The sequence below is a fragment of the Melanotaenia boesemani genome, chromosome 15, assembly GCF_017639745.1.
Source record: "Melanotaenia boesemani isolate fMelBoe1 chromosome 15, fMelBoe1.pri, whole genome shotgun sequence".
NCBI lineage: Eukaryota > Metazoa > Chordata > Actinopteri > Atheriniformes > Melanotaeniidae > Melanotaenia > Melanotaenia boesemani.
In genome coordinates, this window is record NC_055696.1 from 28,905,304 (window position 1) to 28,918,071 (window position 12,768).

The window sequence follows — 12,768 nt, forward strand, 5'->3', positions numbered from 1 at the left end:
ACATTATGTCCAGTTATTACAAAACCATACAGTTTTTTTCATTTTTTGAAAAATGAAAGTTTTGGAGACGGTAGGTTTGCACCCGACAGCAGCCTAGATACTTTTTCTGCATCTGAAAGCATTTTTTTTTATTTTCTGTGTGTGTGTGTGTGTATGTTGGGAAGTTTATCTTGTTAATTAAGAGCTTTTTTTGTTTGTTCTCTTGTTTGTTTGTTTTTCAAATTAATGCAATACACCTTTTAACTGGACAGCATCATTGTTTCTGGGGCTGCACAAACAGTGGGACACTGAGAGGAATGTTCAGATGAGACGACCACTTTCTTTCAGTGTCTTTATTTCTAAATGCTTCTAACAGTGTTCAGTGCAGGAAAAAGAAGCTGCAGCAACTCTCTGCCACATGAGATGGAAGTGGTAATAAAGGGAATAAATTGCTTCATTGTCATCATTTGCCCCAAAACTTCTCTAACAGATCACCAGTGGACGGTAAATGTTTAGTATAATGACAAACAACTGTAATAATATCAGTCTTGTGGAAATTAAATAAAGCAGAATAAAAAATAGTTATAGAGTTAACAGCCCGTATTTACATATAAAAATAGAGCAAAGAAATATTTAACATATCAGGTCAATGTGAGTGTCTGTGCTTATAGGGGACATCCTCACACACACAAACTTACATGTATGCACACATCCAGCCTTCATACAAAGTCACACAATCTTCCTTTTCTAGAAACATCCTGCAGGGCTGCATTTGTTTTACATGAAAATCTGAATAACTTAAAAAAATCAGTCTCTGATTTCATCTCAATATCAACAATCTCTCTTTCCTCTTGTTCCCTTCATCCAGCCTCCCTCTCTCAATCTTCAGCATCCCTCTCTTCCTGCCATGCCTTCCACCACAGCTCCACTCATCCTGTCCTCTCTCCTCCCTCCCATGCTGCAGTCTTCTCTGGCCCATTAAGAGCTATCATGAAGCTAATTGCCTGTTTGATCAACTCTCTGTGGACCTGGAACTAGAGGCTTTTAGCTGTCTGAGCTTTAGACAAGGCAGACAGGAGATACAGTATGGGTGTGGAATAATACGCCTCATCTTGTCTATTTCACTGGTCTGATTGTCTTATTTCAGTGCAATCTGTTGGTCTTCTGACCATCACAGGAGATAGATGCGATATAAGCTTTATCTTTCTGGATAGTTTTTATAATTTCTTTCCTGAGAGGAATACGTTATTTATCACTGAAACAGTGGGCGTCAAGGACGGCTCTTTACAGTAATCCTAAGGAAATTCTCTAATAGGCAAACTTGAATGTCGCTTTACCCGCGAAGGCCTTCAACCATGCTCATTAAGTATTACCAGCAACCGAGCTTCTTTAAGGGTGTAAACTTGAAAGTCTGTAGGACATTCATATTTCCTCTATTGCATTCACATTTTCTTAGAGGGAATGATGCATATACTCCATCACTTTCACTTAACTTCACATGTTATGTTATATTTAAACTAAATACAACCTGTGGATTCATTTTTACTAAGAGTACCAGACTTTCTGTAGAATCAAGCTTCTCATACAATCATTTTCATGGATTAAAGCGACTGGTTTATCGCCATCAAACTCAGTGTAGGCCAAACTACAAAACTGATTGTCACTTCTGGGAAAAGAGCATTTAAGGATGGAGGGAGCGGGGGAAAAAAGGAGGGGATTGTGCGGGTTCGAGGAGGAGGATGGAGGTCAGTGAGAGGGGGAGGGGAGGTTGGCGACAGACTGACTTTGAGAGGAAACCCAACCAGACCCTCGGAGCTCCACTTAAACAGCTCTGCTAAAAATAAGACAAGGGAGGCTTCTTCTGCTGACAAAACAACACACACACACACACACACACACACAGGTTTTTGGACAGCAGAGGACACATGGACATACACACACACTGCCTGGTCACAATGATGCATCCTCTCTCTGGTTAAATTTTCCCCATTCAGCTCTGGACGGGTGGGGAAAAGATCGTCCATCTACCTCACAGTGCTTTTCCTTTACAAATGAGTGTCATATCACTTAAATTCACTCACTTTAGACAGTGTGTGGTCCCTTTTTTGTTCTTTTGCGGTTTTCTTTTGGTTTCAAACTGTTGTTACAGCTTTCTTTCACAATGCCTTTTCTGCTTTGCACAGTTCAGGTGTTCAGCTTCATGTCAGTTACTCGACACTTCAGCTTTTTGTTGAGATTTCTGTATGTCTTTGTGGCTTTAACCTCAGACACACTCTTGCTCTGATTTTCTATTTCTAGAGGACAGAAAACTTTTGGCAAGGAGCGTGCACACCGCCGCAGGCGTCTTTCCTTCCTGATTTGGTCCATTGCCCCTCTCTGTGCTCCGTGTGAACTTTGCAGAGGGCGGGGAGGAAGGAGGTTCAACAATAAATAAATAGATTTTATCACGCCAAGATTACGCCGTAGAATGCAGAGGCCATTTCCGACTGGGAGTCTTGGATAGGTTGAAGAGCTGTCCGGCAAAGCATAACAGCTTTTCTTCTTCTTTGTCTTCTTCTTTGTCTTCTTCTTCAGCACGAGTTTATGGTTGTAGGCGTTAAGTCTCCAACCTGAACAGGCACAGTAAAGCTTTGGTCCCTCCTGAGCTGGAGAAGGAAATTCAAGTGTCAAACGACACTTAATGGTTCGTTAGATTGTCATATGTAGGTAGGTGGGTCACAATGGCTCTGTTGCAAAGCCCCAACTTTTTATTGGTTAGGCCTTAGCTTTGGCCATAGTTGAGGGGAAGCTGATTAATCTGGTCTTCCTCTAAGCCTGTCATAATGGCTTCTCCAGAACTTTGCTACGTAGCGATGGGTGACAAGGGTTAGGGTTGGAGGCAGAAATTTTGCGGCACACCGTGTTTGTGTTGCTGCACCTGCAGCCAGGTCGTGTGGCCCGGTCATGAGCACGCTGGCACAGGGCAAGGCACAGCCTGGCAGGGGGGTAGCAGCAGAGGCAGGGCAGACAGAGCGACAGCAGACCCATGGCACTCCAGCGGGAGCAGGCATGGGCTGGAGCGCAGGAGCACGGCCGGTCAGCACAGTTATCCTCGTCATCTTGGGCAGAACAGTGATAGAAGAGTCCTTTGACACAACACAGGCACGTACTGTACTCCACAGCACTTTTGGCGGAGCACAGACAACGCTGTCCACAGGCCCAGCAGGAGGGGAGGGGTCGAGGGGTACAGCACTCTTGACATTTACAGCGACCACACCGCTCACAGATGAAGAGATGAAGACTGAGGTCTGTCTCATCCTCTGTCAGCTGTTTACCCAACGATGCATCAGGCTTAAACTCCCCTTTAGGCTGAGAATGGACCACTGAACCTAAGCCAGAGTGAGATGGCGTCAAACCTGCCAGGAGCCGCTGGTCTGAGGTGGCACTGGTTCGAGACATGGAGGAGCTAACGGTACTGGAACGGCTCAGGTGGGAAAGATGAGTGTGGTGCTGCTGACTTTGGCTGTGGGACAGGGTGGAGGGGTTATAGGTGTATGCTCCATGGGGGTAACGGTCCTCATGGGCATAAAAAAATCCCGACTGGGATGCCGGTTCCAATGCCACAGGCCTCTCCACATAGTCATTGTTGGCCCGGATGGCACGTATCTGGTCAAGCGACAGCACTGAGTCCAGCTCCATCCTCAAGGAATGAGTAGGTTCCATTCTGGTGAGCCAGCTGGGTGGCACTAGGGCCAAAGGGCTCCCAATGCTCACGGCACATCAGATAAACCTGCAAAGACACAGAGAAGCAACAAACAGTTGCTAATTAATTTAACATCAAATTATTGTCTCATGTCAGCAACAAAAGACAAATCTGATCCAATCAGACTCCTGGAATTTTTTTATGGGAACATGCTACCAAAACATTTCTGTTAGTTTTTAATAACTGAAGATTGGCTCAATGACAGAGGGGATCGCACTGCATAGAGTATACAGTAGCCTAAATATTGCTCTACAAATATTTAAGCAGCACTTGATTGAAGATTTTGGCAGCAGAGCCAATGCACAACCATTGGCTAAGTTATTGTGACCACTGAGGCTCTCCAATGCCAAGCTAACACTGTTATTAGTCTGCCAGAGCCTCACAAAAAGAACTCTATAATTTAGCATCTGTTGAAAACAGCTGCTGCTGCCATGGAGGAATCCCACCTGCAAACGCAGGGTTGCAGCATGGCCGAGCTGTTTGAGAAAAATGCTAATTTAACTAGAGAAAAAAAGATTTGCTACACTAAAGAGCAAACAAAGTATCTGTTAGAAGGATACATGTCATGTTTACAGCATAAAATGGCATACTGAAGGTAAAATACAGCTAAACCAGAAAGCATAAAGATATTCCAGTTAATGTGTGATCAGAAAATACTACTTTAAAAGGCCTGACTCCTGGTGAATATGCAGCTAATTTGATTGTCTGCACAGATATTAAATGGAGACAAAACAGGGAAAAGAACTATAAATCAGCAGCTTCAGGTCTCTGACGTGTGTTGATAATGTGAGGTTTTCTTTGATAAAACAACATCTTCAACTAACATATACACACTGTACATATTCAGCTATACACACACACACACACACACACACAAAGAAAATGTGGTCCTGCCCTGTGGCTGGGGGGCAAAGATGGCTGCTTCACTCCTCACGTGGGACTGGTCCTCGCTGAGTAATGAGGCCAAATGGAAATGTGTATAAAGCAGCTCAGATCATGAGATTACGAAAGAGGAGGATGTAAGGAGTAGCAGCAAATAACCACTTGTAGCTATGTGAACAGTAACTCATTCAAAACATTGCTTCATGAGCCACACCTACAGTTTACTTGTAAAGCAAAATTTTGCATCAGTCTTAATAAAATGATAGACGAATGTATTCAAATCATCAATATCCTTTAAGAAAAGAAATAAAAATCATGTAAAGTCTGAATAATGACCTGTCTGAAGCTCCTTCTCTAACATGTTACAATGACAGAACTGAGGGGTTTCCAAAGAATAAAGGAGGACTGGAGGTCACTGGTTTTTCTGCAACTTATAATAATTCAAACAAATTCATTTTATTTGATCAATTTGCAACAGTCACAGAACTTCAGTCTGTTTGGACTCTTAAAAGTTGCACAAACATTCAGTGAGCTGCAGATCGCCTTTATTCTTCAGCCAAGAGACGTCTGAATCTGATCATACTGTTAAAAGATGTCCTGGTTTTATTCATATTTAGGCACTAAATGTCAACATTTTCTTAAATTAATATTCATGCTCATCTCTCACACCAGACTTATGGGTGTTGACATGATTAGAGATTATTTGATATTCCCTTTCTTATGTTTAAATTCAGGTGCATTTTTACTTCATTACATTAACTATATAGGAGTCTGTTTACATGACCGTAAAAATCAAATCATCAGGAATAATCAGATAATTAATATGACTTTTCTACGTCTACTTCTGAAAGCAATTTTCAAAAAACCCTGTCTACATTTTCTAGTCTACTATCAGATGTCTTTCAGAATATGTGCGTAGTGATGTAACTGTTATTTTCAAAAAATCTGGTCCTTATTATAAATGGCGGAACCCACTGTCTTAGCATTAGCTGCTAATGTGGGAGCTAATAATCTGGTAAATAAACATGTCAATGTTCTAATTAATACTCAGATTTCTTGTTTTTCTTTTGGGTGCCGTTCATGTTGTGACGGCGGCATTTCTGCTGACGGAAGCACAGATGTGGAAAAAAAAACAATCATTAAATCAGATATACGAGGCTACATGTGCAAAGATATCAGAGTACTGGGGACAAAACAAGGTGTTTTAATCCAGTTTCTCCTGAGATTACTGTAATTACCTGATAAAGGATAATCAGACTGTGCTATACATGATCATGTAAAGAGGCAATAAGCAGAAATTCTTTATTTCTAGATTGAAGGAATTAAAAAAATCGCTATGTGAAGAAAGAGTGGTGTAATTTCGTCTGGAGTATAGCAGGATGTCAGACACCATCTCTCTGTGTTGATCTCCAGCACGGTGTTTATCAGCCGGTCCGTTCATCTGAATCGCCGCCTCCTCTCTCCTCTCCGAGCCCTCAGCCCTCCCTTCCTATAAATAGCTACAGCAAGTGAGCGATGGTAGCTCATATTTTCGAAGGGAAATGGCGGAGAGCAGAACAAAACGTTCACCTGTTCACCTGCAGATGACCAGGATCCGACATTACCTCTAAAAAAGCAACAGTCGTTTGCAAAAGTTGTTGGAAAAAGAAAGGGACATAACCCGGATTAACACTGCCCCCCAGAAAGTGAAACAGAAACTAGCTGAGGGGAAAAGGCTAAAGAAAAAAAAAAAAAAAAAAACGCAAAAACCAGCAAACTGAAGTGAGGATGATGCGGCAGATGAAACCCAAGAACAGTATCACTGCATCCAGAGGCAGAGGTGATAAATTAAACAGGCTGTTAAAATTAAAACAATCCAAAATGCTGTTTTTCTTCTTTAGTGTTCAAGGAGATTTTTCAGCAAACTGTAGCACAAGCATCTTCTGCTCCTGCTTCCCTGTAGAGTGTCCTGTCCTCATCCCACTCCTTCCAGAGGTCCAGCCATACAGCAGCAGATAAGTAGGGCCAGGTTTGTTGGATGAGGATGCATTTTTCAATTAGTCCGAGGAGAGAGGAGAAGTCCTGGTGACTAATCTCATCAGACAGAGTGGTGGCTGCCTCTCTCATACTCTGCTCGCCTATCAGCCCATCTAATTGTTGGGGGGAAAAAAGAAGCTTGATGTTCATTTTCATTACCTCCCTTTTTTTTTTTTTTTTCTTGGGCTGCTACGTTATGCACAAATATGTTAAGTAACGTCAGAGGGCTGGAGGCTAAGGCAGACAAACAGGAAGTGAAATCTTTTAATCTTCTGATCATTGTTGGAGCAAAATTAGATGTTCAGGGTTTTATTTTATAGACAAAATGATTGATTTTGGAGAGACAGAAGATACATTTAACTAAATATCCCCTAATTTTACTACCAAATATGTAACCAGTGATGGTTTTACTGCAACATGCAAAGCTAATGAGGGCAACAATGTGTTAGCTTAGATTTTGTAGTTTAGATATTGTTGCTAGGAGGAAAATAATGTTTGTGTTAGTGGTTCTGGTATGATCACGTGACCTGAGAATGACTTCAGTGATTGGCTGCACTGAGTTTTACAGCTGTTTTAGCTTGTGATGGTCAGTCTGGCTCTGCTGTCTGTTATCAATCCTCTGGGAACAGCAGCTGGGTTGAGAGCTGAAAGTGTGTGTTTGTGTGTGTGTGTGTGTGTGTGCACAAAGGATGTAGGAGGGTGGGGCAGCCAGTATCCTCCCCTCTCATATTACAAGAGGAGCTGAGGGATGTGTGTGTGTGTGTTTTCTTTTAGTTACATTTGTTGTTGTGTGCTTGTAATTGCGTGAGGATTCTGGGTAGCTGACTTCCCAAACATGGTATCCATGGCTACACCTTCCAGTAAAAGGGTGTGAGGTAAAATCCTAGAGTAGTCACTTAATGAGCTCAAAGTTTTTCTGATAAAGAAATACCACAAGCAGCAAATTTCAGAAAATTCAAATCCCTTTGTGGAAAAACAAAGACAATAATATTTTTTATAGTTGCTAGACAGTATCAAACAAAAACCGAGATGAAGTCTGATTTCTTTACTGAAACTCCTAGCTGATGATTTCCCACATTTGGACCAACAGCAGTGACAGATACACTTCTGAGTTATGTTGAAGAATCCGGGCCTTTGTGCCCACCCTGCACCTCAGTTTCTGTCTGTAATGGAACTATGCATTAACTAAGGAAAATTAAATGAGATAACCTTGCAAGAAAGATATACATTTTCTGCACTCATCAGACCACATGACCTTCTTCCATTGCTGCAGAGTCCAATCTTTATGCTCCCAAGCAAATTAAAGCATCTTTCTCCAGCTAGCCTTGTTGATTAGTGGTTTTCTTATCTCTTCTTATCTTACACAACTGTTCAGCTCCAGTCCCTGGAGTTTACATTGCTCATGTGGAAATGTTCTTACTTTAACTATTAAACATAGCCCTGAGTTTTACGGGTGTTTTTTCTACCATTTGATTTCACCAAACATTTAAGCGATCAGTGATCACCATCAATCAGGATGTTTTTTACTACCACATTTCTTCCTGGAAGATGATGGCTCCCCACTATCCTCCCAGTTTTTATTAATGAGTTGGACAGTTCTTCACCCATGTTATGTAGTTTCTGCATCTCCTTAGATGTTTTCTCTGCTGATGCCAACCTTTTGACCCTTCTTAATCTAAAGACTAACATCTTTTCCACAACCACGGTATGTGTTTTTATACATGGTTGTTAAAGAATTGAGAAGCTACTCATTGCATCAGTTGGGGTTAAAGATTAGCGTCCATGCAGTAATTATCCAACAGGAGCTTCGTACCTGTTTGATTAGTTAAATCCAGGTGGCAAATTTTTTGCTCCACCAGGCAGTGTATGTGTACTCTTATGTTTTAGATACTCTAGACAGACAGACAGACAGACAGACAGACAGACAGAGAGATAATAATTGAATGGTTGAAAAACTGGAGGAGGATGCAAAGATGTCAGAAGTAAAGGATAATGGCTCCAACACATCAGAAACATCATAGAGTGTGGTGCATGTATAGTAAGTAAGTAAGTTTATTTCGAGCACATACAAAACCAAATGTACAGCCATGAAAATTCCAAATACGAATGGATAATGAAGGAATGATTATGTTATGATTCTACTTAAAAATCCAACATTTATGATACAATATCAATGTAGCAGCAACTTATTACATTTCTGTAAATTTCACAAAAGGAAAAAATGTAAAAAAAAATGTTGATGCTACACTGATATAATATCATGAATGTAGGACATTCATTCATTTATTGTTGATAGATAGATAGATAGATAGATAGATAGATAGATAGATAGATAGATAGATAGATAGATAGATAGACAGACAGATGGACAGATGGACAGACAGACAGACAGACAGACAGACAGATAGATAGATAGATAGATAGATAGATAGATAGATAGATAGATAGATAGATAGATAGATAGATAGACAGACAGATGGACAGACAGACAGACAGACAGACAGACAGACAGACAGATAGATAGATAGATAGATAGATAGATAGATAGATAGATAGATAGATAGATAGATAGATAGACAGACAGACGGACAGATGGACAGACAGACAGACAGACAGACAGATAGATAGATAGATAGATAGATAGATAGATAGATAGATAGATAGATAGATAGATAGATAGATAGATAGATAGATAGATAGATAGATAGATAGATAGATAGATAGATAGATAGATAGATAGATAGATAGATAGATAGATAGATAGATAGATAGATAGATAGAGTGACAGCATAACTCTTAAACACTGACTCTTAATAATTCTGTAGAGCAGATGTGGAAAATGAGGGCTTGATCCTGTCAGACTGTAAGCTCACCATCAACAAACTGATCTATAGTATGCTTTTATGGTGGCCACCAATGACCCTCACTGTTCACTGTTTTGTTTATTTATGTTGTGTTTTCCTGTTTTTTATTGGACTTTTTATTTAGTTTTAAGTCATTGTGTGTATTCTATAGATGTAATTTTTCAAAGGCAAATTTCGTTTTTAAGGATGAAATGGATATTAAATTAGTGTAAGTCTGAGTAACCTGCTGATGTTGGAAAGTCCTTTTTAAACAGTAATTTCATTAGTGTTTGTGGATGTATTCATCTTTTACATTTATTTATTTCCGTTATTTGAGCCGTGTGTAGGAATGTTCTCAGGTATCCATTTCTGTGTTAATGAATCTTGTGAACTGTGAAGCTCATATTAAGCCAAGTAATTTAGGGCATCATAAATACATTTTGACCTGGCTGACACCATCTAACATCATCTGTTACTGACTTTCACTCACACCTTCCACCACTGTCAGCTACACTTTACACATTCAGCCATCATCAGATTTATATGCAGTTTAACTAACATTAAATATTCTGATCAGGGAAGAAAATCTCATTGTTTTAGTCATTTGCACCATCATACCATCATATCATTTTTTCCTCCCTAAAAATATGTTAAAGATCTAAACATTCCCTGTGGATCACATACATTTTCTCACAGTTGTTTCCCCCAAATATGAGGCTGGTTTAAGGGAAACCTGCCGGCAGCACAATGAGTGTTTTATTTAGCAGATAAGCCATGAGAGGAGAGTGATCCTTCCTTTACTCGTTTCTCTGCAGCATCAGAGCACTTTAAGCAAAAAGTGTTTTTGGTTAAACAAAATAAAAACCTAAAAATCATAAGTGCATTATAAAAATGGAGTCAGAGAAGCAAACCAAACTGAGAGCAAAACAGTGACAGAGAGCTGTTGTTTCAAGAGGCCGTCAGCGGTAACCCGAGGACGGACCTCGCTGCTGAGGGAGTATCAGTAATGACTGAGCCTGAGCCCTGGGACACACACAGTCTTCTTCCATCACTTGTTTCCACTAAAACACACACTGTACTCTGTCTATGCTGTCCATTCTCCACCTCATCACCACCACTGCCACGTTTGAACCCATGTTTCAGTGGACAGTACCGGTCTATTTCTTATCTATGACGAAATGTAATTTATTAAAGCTTTGATTATTTTCCGTCCTCTAGATGAATAGGCCACCTTGTTTCCCCATCATTCTTAAAGCTGGAGCTTGTAATAAAATCAAGTCAGTGACTGAAAAATTCACATAAATGATTAAAAACTCTTTCTATTGGTCTCTAAGCACTTTATTAAAATAACTCTCTTAGATTGAACCATTTATTTCAGCTTGCAGTAGGTCCACATACATGTCAGCTGCCATATTTGTTCCACCATTTTTGCTAAGAGAAGAATTTTTACCACTAAATGTGGTCAAATGACAATAAATACATGGCATGCTTTCACCTTTAGTCCAAATAACAATTAGAAACACACCAAAAATGTAAAAAAGAAATATATTTTTTTAAAAAAAAGGATATGAAACTGATGTGGTATTCTGTTTTTGTATTTTCTGTGTGTTAACTGGTGTGAAACCATTATTCAGAAGGTAACTAAAGTTACTGTCTTAACTCGTCTTCTATCTTTGGGTTAGCAAGATGGACTGTGAAAATCACACAGAGCTCTTTTACTCGTACAGACCACCATCGCATTATTGAACATTATGATGAAAGATGCTATTTTATTTCATTTGTTGGTCGATCTTCCATTGATAATGCTAAACAAGAAGCTATGAAGTGGGATCCAGTGTTGTTTAGGATTTATTAAAACAAATGCACACACTGCTGTGTGCCGTAACCAACACCAAAAAAAAAACAAAAAACGAAATAGCAAAAACTACGGACAATTACCTCCTCATCACACACAAATGCAGCTAGATCAGAACATCACACCATCATGGTCCAAGTAAAAAATAAAAAATGGTCTGAAATAAAAGTTAATGCAAAAAGACGGAATGCTGCACATCAGAAGAGGGATGCAGGAGGAGGTTCAGAGAGGACAGAGCCTCCATCATCGGGAGGAGGTTCAGAGATGACGGAGCCTCCATCATCAGATGAACTTTCTGATTTCGTGCCAACACATTTAGAATAAACGCCATCCACAGTTATGGGCAGCACATGGACACGGATGGGGTCAAAATCTGGGACAGTGGTAGCCAAGTGGTTACAGAGGTTGGCTTGGGTTCAAGTCCCTGGGCTGGCTGAACCACTGTGGGCAAGGCCCTTACCCCCCAATTGGTGCTGGATACCGACCTGGCAGCCCACTGCACCTTGTGTAACTGTGAAAATGATCTGTTGAAAAATTAGATTAAATGTGGTCTAATTTTGTCTGGGTGTAAATCATTAGAGCTCAAATGTGTGATGTATGTTTTTTGTTTCTTTTCCATTTTGACTTCAGAAAGTAGTGTGGAAAGGAGAGTTTCAGCAGTTTGTCGTCTGTCACTTGTTAGTGACAAGACTTGCTTGGGGTACAGAGCTTCTCATGGCAGGTTTAAAATTGTATAGCAGTGCTCACAGATCCATGCAAAGTTGTTTTTTGAACATCCCAAAGTGTGTGGAACATGCTTATGGAACATTTTGATGCACTGAGGCTCCAGTACTGTACCTCTAAAAGCCATCTTGTACCCTGATTTAACCAGTTACAGCAACAATATTACTTCTTTGGGTAACAAAGTAAATTAATGCATTACATTTAAAATATTGGTAATGAAATTATTTTAATGGACTACAGTAACGTGTTTTTCTGCGTTACTTGAGCCGTGTTTGCCTATGTGTTAAGTTCTGATCTGTTTTAAGTGGTGTGTGCATGCTGCTGCCTGTGTGTGTGCTTGCCTGGTCATGTTGCCATAGAAATCGATTTGCATGACGTACCTGATTGCGTGCCAACTAAAGCCTGGTACACACACAACGATTTTTTTAATCTTATGAGATTTTTGATCGGTTCGAGACCTCACACGTGAAGATGAAAAATCAGGCATTAAACAGTTTTGATCATCATGTTTGTGGTGTGTGCTGATAATCTAATCACAGAACAACACACACACATAACGATGCTGTCCCACAACTCATCTACAATCTAGTCCTCCAAGCTGGACAAACGTCGAAAAGTAAAAGAAGAACCAGAGCAACAATCGGCAAAAAACGAAGAAGAAGAAACATAGTGACAATCAGAAAACACAACACACAGCATGGAAGAGGATTTATAGGATGAGGGAATGA

General features: G+C 40.2%; 1 protein-coding gene across 2 annotated transcripts in view; it reads right to left on the reverse strand.

Moving 5' to 3' along the window:
- The window catches only part of LOC121655001 (protein sprouty homolog 3), a 21,875-nt gene continuing 9,107 nt past the window's right edge, over positions 1-12,768 (reverse strand). For both annotated transcript variants that reach the window (XM_042009425.1, XM_042009426.1), the window contains exon 2: positions 1-3,748. In XM_042009425.1, coding sequence (XP_041865359.1) covers positions 2,797-3,681 — 885 coding nt within the window. In that variant the 5' untranslated portion in view covers positions 3,682-3,748 and the 3' untranslated portion in view covers positions 1-2,796. The remainder of the gene's footprint in view (positions 3,749-12,768) is intronic.